General features: G+C 48.2%; 1 protein-coding gene across 1 annotated transcript in view; it reads right to left on the minus strand.

The window, feature by feature from the left end:
* Positions 1-3,546: 3,546 nt before the first annotated feature.
* Positions 3,547-6,875, minus strand: part of FEZ1 (fasciculation and elongation protein zeta 1 (zygin I)) — a 13,299-nt gene continuing 9,970 nt past the window's right edge. Inside the window, exons 5-8 of the mRNA XM_010008122.1 lie at positions 5,923-6,003; positions 5,499-5,574; positions 4,976-5,041; positions 3,547-3,563 (exon numbers count right to left, since the gene is read on the minus strand). Of these exons, the coding sequence (XP_010006424.1) occupies positions 3,547-3,563; positions 4,976-5,041; positions 5,499-5,574; positions 5,923-6,003 (240 nt within the window). The remainder of the gene's footprint in view (positions 3,564-4,975; positions 5,042-5,498; positions 5,575-5,922; positions 6,004-6,875) is intronic.

Genomic DNA, 6,875 nt, shown 5'->3' on the forward strand with positions numbered 1-6,875 from the left:
CTCCTCCCATGCCCTCCCCAAATCAGTGACAGTCTGAGTTTATGCACTTTTTTGTCTTTTTTGTCTTAGCTCGAGAATCCTTTTTTTTTTTTTTTTAATTTCAGGCTCACTCAGCATGGACAACCTGCAACCCCTCTCATCAGCCACAGCCACCATGGCCATGCAGCAGGCTATGCTGGCAGCCCATGACGACTCCCTTGACGGCACTGAGGAAGAAGAGGAGGATGAGGAAGATGAGGATGAGATGGAGGAAGAGGAAGAAGAGGAGGAAGAGCTGGAGGAAGAGCCTGGTGGCGTCCCAGCAGCGCCCAGCACCAACCTCAGCTTGGACCACAGTGACTCACTGGAGTAACTCCTCCCATGCCCTCCCCAAATCAGTGACAGCACCAGAAACAGAATTCTCCCCCAAATGCCAAAAATTGGCAAGAACAAAAACAGAATTGGTGAAAAAATACAAATTGGAGGCGCTGGTGGACACCCCGGCTGCCCGTGGGAGTGCAGGGACTACCATATTGGCACATGAAAGTGAAGGACACAGGTTTACAAGGCACATATTGTGGCCAGATTATTTTTTTTCCAGGTTTTATTCTTATTTTTCCTTTTTCCCTTCCATTTTTTGCTAAGAAAAAGGATTTTTATGGGAAGCTGTTTTCCCCAGGCCATGTTTAGATGCTGTTGGGCAATGGCGGGTTTTCACCATGGGCCACCACATCCCTCACTCGGATTTCTTGCTGCAAAAAAACCCCAATAACCAACCCCAGGACTGATGTTTTGGGAATTTTTCCCAAAAAAAAGATGTTCCACAGGCACAAATACCAACATGTGGGGAAAAAAACAATCAGTGAGTGCAAATTCCGCTTCAGGTTGGATATGAGGAATGTTTTGTGCTTTTGACCCAGTGGATTGACCAAACTTCCCCCTTTTAGCTCCGTTTGGTGACTCCGGACTCAAGTTCCTCAATAAGAGAGGAAATCCAGAATCCTTTAATTTATGTGCTAAACCCCATTGAATCTGGAAAAAATCCCATCCTTGCCCATAAAGACTGAGATTGGACGCAGAGCTGGGGCAAAGGCTGCTGGGAGCGAGGCTTTCCCAGGGCCTTTTGGCCCCGAATCAGGAAAAAATAGGTTGAAAAAAAAACATATTTTCACCCAAAATTGAGGACCCCCAAGATTCACCTGGGCAGAAGGAAATTCAACATTTCAACATTGTTGTTGGGAAGATGGTTTCTTCCTGATATTGTGTGGGAAAATGTGTGGGAGTTTTACCCCAAAGGAGCTATGGAGGAGGGTGGTTCTGAAAAAAAAACAAAACAACCATTTATTTTGGGTTGTTCCGTTGTTTTTTTTTAAATGCAAAAACAAGGGCAAATTTTGCCTTAAAACGTGGCATGGGGAGAAATGCAAAAGCAAACCCGTGTGACATGGGACAAAAATAATAAAGGAATTTTCTTCTGCAGGTTCCACCTGTAAATGCAGGTTTCTGTAAGAAGGATATTTGGATTATTTTTTTTTGCCAGTTTTTGCCGGTTTTGTCCTTATTTTTTTGGCTCTTGAGGAGTTGAGAAATAAACACCACAAACGGCAGCCAGGGAAAAAAACCAAACGAGTGATGCAATGGGCAAAAAAAAGCCTGTTTTTCAATAGTGATCTGGCATGAATGTAATCTGTAATTTCATAAAGGACTCATTGTAATTTAGTATTAATTCCTGGCCATTATTATAAACTGATACGAGATGATTTTCACAGCTGTATTTTATTGACAGCTTCTTCCTGTGGGTGGAGAAGTCTCAAAATGGATGAATAAGCCCCCAAAATGGGCAAAGCCCCCAAAATGGGTGAATTGACTCAAATCTGCGATAGAGTGATGTGACTTCCAAAAGTGATGCTAGCCTCCAAAATGTTACACTCTCCCCTTAAAAAAAAAGAGCCCCCATGTGATTTTAACCCAAAATGAGTGATGCACCCCAAAAATCTTATACCCTCCCCTAAAATAAATTATGCTCACCCCAAAGTGAATTATGTTCTCAAAAAATGGATGATGCTCTCCAAAAGAGTAAGAATGGTACCCAAGAGGGGCAAATACCCCCCAAAATGTGTGATTCTTCCCCAAAATGATTGGTAGTCTTAAAAAATTAGAGATTCTCCACCAAAATGAGTGATCCTTACCCTAAAATGAGTTACATTCTCCAAAAATGAGTGATTCTATCCCATAATGAGTGATGCTCCCCCAAAATGAGACACAGATACCTAAAACGAGTGATACTTACCTCTAAATGAGTTACGTTCTCCAAAAGGTGATTGTCCCTCAAATTGTGTATTTCTTCCCAAAAAATAAGTTTTATTCTTCAAAAAGATGGGATTTATCCCCAAAATGAGTTACATTCTCCAAAAATTGAGTGATTCTCCTCCAAAAGGAGTGATGCTCACCCCAAAATGAGTGTTTTTCCCCAAAATGAGTAATTCTCCCCCAAAACTAATTATATTCTCAAGAAACGAGGGATTTTCCCTAAAATGGTCTACCAACATGAGTTATATTCTCCAAAAAGGAGTGACCCACCCCAAAATGGGTGATGGTCTCCCAAAATGTCTTATGCCCCCCCAAAAATTAGAAGTGCTCCCCTAAACTGAAGTGTTTCCCCAAAAAAGTCTTTCCTCACGATGGGGGATGTTCCTCCAATATAATTGGGGTTTTCTTGAGTGATGCCCCAAAAAAATGACCTTCCCAAAACCATGATGCTTCCGAATTTGTTTCCCCAAGATGTGCAATTCTCCCCCAAAATAAGCAACACTCTCCAAAATGAGTGATGTTCACTCAAAATGATGTTCTCTCAAACTAGCCATCCTCCTTAAATCTCTCCAAAACAAGTTATTTCCCAAAAAATGGCTTAATTTGCCTCCAAAATGGAGGCTGTTCACAAAAAATGAGCAGTGACCACCCCCAGATTCAGAGCTGTCCCCCCAAAATGTGTGACAAACACCCAAACTGAGTAAATCTCCCCAAAATGGAAGCCCCCTCTCCCCCATTCCTTAATGAGCCAGTGCTAATTAATAGGTTAATTAATTGTTTTGGGGGGGGAAATAGTGAATTTTGCAATTTTTTTTTTAGCAGAAAAGGGGGCTTTGGAGTAGTGGAAAAATGGGAAAAATCACCTCAAAATGTAATTTCTGGCTGAATTTTCCCCTTGGATGGCAGCTGCCTGCAGCACTGCAATCACCTCCCAGCAGCTCATTAGACATAAATTTGCATATTTTATAGAACTCTGCATATTCATGAGCACAGCAGCAAAGTCCTCATCCATATTTTTCACCTCCAAAAATGTGCATTTTTCTATCAAAAAGCTGCAAAACAAGGTGGCAAGCAGGGGATGGAGACGCCAGAGGCCAGTTGCTTAATTAATGAAACGAATTATTTATTTCCCAGCTGTGCAAAGGGGGGGGACAAGTGCAGGGCGGGGCTGTGGAGGGGCTACCGGCGATCCATTTTCCTTGGTTTTGGCCCCGTTTTCGGGGAGCGTTGGGGTGAGGGTGCAAGGGCAGCACCGCATCAGGTTGGGCAGAGCACTGCAAAGAGAGAGGGCGAGAGTGGGCACTGGGGGGCAGGAGGATGCACGATGGTGCACGAACACATCTAGGGGCGAATGGAGGTGCACGGGGCATGAGTATGCACAAGAGTGCATGAGTACAAGGAGATACATGAGGATGCAGTGCTTCATGGGCAAGTACAGGCATGCATGAAGGTGCGCAGAGATGCAGAAGTGTGCACAGGGATGCATGAGGATGCATGAGCATCCTTGGGGATGGATGATCATAGAATCATAGAATCACGGAATGGTGAAGGTTGGAAAGGACCTTAAAGATCACGTGGTTCCAACCTTCCTGCCATGAGCAGGGACACCTCCCACCAGACCAGGCTGCACAAGCCTCATCCAGCCCTTCAACACCTCTAGGGAGGGGGCAGCCACAACCTAGGCAACCTGTTCCAGTGCCTTCCTATCCTCATGGTGAAGAATTTCTTCCTGATGCCTAACCTCAATCTCTCCTCTTTCAGTTTAAAATCATTACCCCTTGTCCTATCACTGCCCTCTCTGGTGAAAAGCCCCTCCCCAGCTTTCCTGGAGCCCCTTCAGGCTCTAAGGCCTCCCCAAAGCGTTCTCTAGGCTGAACAGCCCCAGCTCCCTCAGCCTGTCTTCATAGTAGAGAGGCTGATGATGCTGCATGAATACATGAGGATGCATGATAATGCTTGAACACGTACAGGGATGATGTATGATGATGCACTTGTGTGCATGAAGATGCACAATGATGCATGCAGGTACATAAAGGGATGCACAATGATGAACGAGTGTGCAGGGGATGCAGGAGGATGCAGGATGTATGAGCACATACAGAGATGCATGAAGGTGCACAATGGTGCATGGGCATGCCTGGGGAAACATGAGGATGCACAAGTGTGTACAGGAAAGCACGAGGGTGCCTGAGGCTGCAGGATGATGCATGAGTGTGCACAGGGATACATGATAATGCACAAGCACAGACACTGATGCATGAGAGTGCACAGTGATGCAGATGCTTGAACTGGGATGCACAAGAGTGAACAAGAGCTGAGTGGGAGATGCACAGGGGATACGCAATGTGCATAAGCGAGAAATGGGCGTGCAGGTTGATGCACAAGATGGACACAGGATGCACAGGAGATGCATGAAGGATGCATAGGAGATGGACCCAGGAGGATCATTAAAGGATGCACCAGAGATACTTGAGAAGCAGGGAGATGTATGAGGAATGGGCAAGGGATGCACAAAGGATGCAAGGGAGAGGCAGGGAGATGCACAGGAGATTGCCAAGGATGCAAAAAGGATCCGTGGAGATGCATGAAGCATGCATGAGGGATGCAAGGGAGAAGCAGAAGGGATCTGTGGTGGAGGCACAGAGGCACAAGAGATGCAGAGAGGGTGCAGGAGGTGAGCAGATACCTTTGAGGATATAATCAGTGAGCAGTGTGGGCACCTTCTCATTCCCCTCCTTCATGGCAAACAGGACTGTGAGGGAGAATGGGGCTGTGAGCCCCCCAGAATGTCCCTTCCCCCCCCAAACCATCCCTGCAGATGCCATAGAGACACTGCCAGTTTCCTACAATGCACCAGGCCTGAGAGTATCCAAACTAGGCACCTGCAATGCAGAACCCCCAAAACTGACATTTGTGTAGGATGCAAAAACGAGGGGCATTGCTGTGAACCAGCAGTGCTGCAGCATTGCGAAAACAGGTCTTTCCTCCTAAAAATGGGCTTTCTTGCAATGATGCACCTGAGGTGGTTGCACCTCAAATCACCCCGCTGCAACGATGGACATTTGTGTTGCAATGCTGCAGCAAGCTGATGCTGTGCTGCAACAATGCACCCAAATGCAACCTGTGCACCTGCCTCCCCAACCTACCATTCAGTGGTGGTGCAAACCAGCTGATTCCACCCCAAAACTTCACCACAAGCCAGCACTCACTGTTGGTGAGCATCTGCAGGTCCTCCACGGAGGGTGGTGATCCTTTCTTCTCGTAGGGAATCACCGTGTTCAGGTACTGAAAAAAAAACCAACCCAAAATCCCAACAGCCCCCCCTACCAAAACTGCCCCAATGGCACCAAACTGCCTTTTTTTTTGCAGCACCTTGCTGCAAATCAGCCCAAACTGGGACAAAATGAGATTTTTTTCCCCAACATTGCATTCAATTTGCAGCTGTTTTGGGGGGGGGTAGGAAATGGATTGCACAATGCAAAACCAGCCCAACACAAACTGTACACAATTTGTACAAGAACCCCTGCTCAGGAAGGGGGTCTTGGGGTGAAAAATGGTAGGGTTTGCAAGGTGCAGGGGGACAGGGTGTGTGACAGGGAACAAATTTGGGTGGTTTTGGGGGGAAAAGAGCACCTGCTTCTCGTTGGCGGTGGGGCCAAAGGTCTGGCGCAGGCCGGAGTGCAGGATGCTGGATATGCCCTCCATGCTGAAGCGCTGGGGACATGCGGGTCACCCCGTCATCTCCCAGGGACACCAGCATCACCCCTGGCACCAGTGTGTTACCCCCCATTCCCACCATATCTCCCTATCCCTCTGTCCCCATGTCCGCCTGCTCCCATCTGCCCCAACCCATCTTCCTACACTTCCCTGTCCCCATGTCCCTCTGCCCCATCCCATCCCCATCCCTGCATCTCCAGTGCCGTGTTGCCCCATCCCTCATGCCCGTCTGATCCCTTTGTGCTTGATCCTTCTACTGCATATTCCTCTGTCCCCACATACCCCATCCTCCTGCCCTGTACCCTTTCCTATGTCCATCTGTCCCACCTCTTGTCCCATGTCCCCCCAACCCTCATCCCCCTGCCCCATGTCTCCATCCCATGTCCTTCTGCTCTGCCCCATCACCCATCCCTTGTCCTTGCATCCCTGTCCCATGTCCCCCATCCCTCATCCCCCTCCCCCATGTCCTCCTGTTCCCACATCCCATGCCCATCTTCCCTCATCCCCTTGCTCCATGTCTCCCTTTCCCATGGCTATTGCTCTATTTCCTGTGCCTTCATCCCCATGTCCCTTCTCTGCCATCCCATGTACCCTTGCCCCATGCCCCCACATCTGCGTCTCCTATGTTCCTCTGCCCTGTCCCATCACCCAGTCCCTATCCCTCCCTCCCTGTCCCATGGCCTTCCACCTCACATTCCCTGCCCCATGTCCCGCTGCCCCGTATCCCCCGTCCCTTGTCCCCCCACCCCTTGTCACCATTCCATGTCCCCCCCATCCCTTCTACCCCATCCCTTGTCCTCGTACCATGTCCCTTCCCCATGTCCCCCATCCTTTTGCCCCTGGCCCCCCCATCACTCATCCCCTACTCC

Source organism: Chaetura pelagica, unplaced genomic scaffold, assembly GCF_000747805.2.
Source record: "Chaetura pelagica isolate M959 unplaced genomic scaffold, ChaPel_1.0 scaffold32, whole genome shotgun sequence".
Taxonomy (NCBI): Eukaryota; Metazoa; Chordata; class Aves; order Apodiformes; family Apodidae; genus Chaetura; species Chaetura pelagica.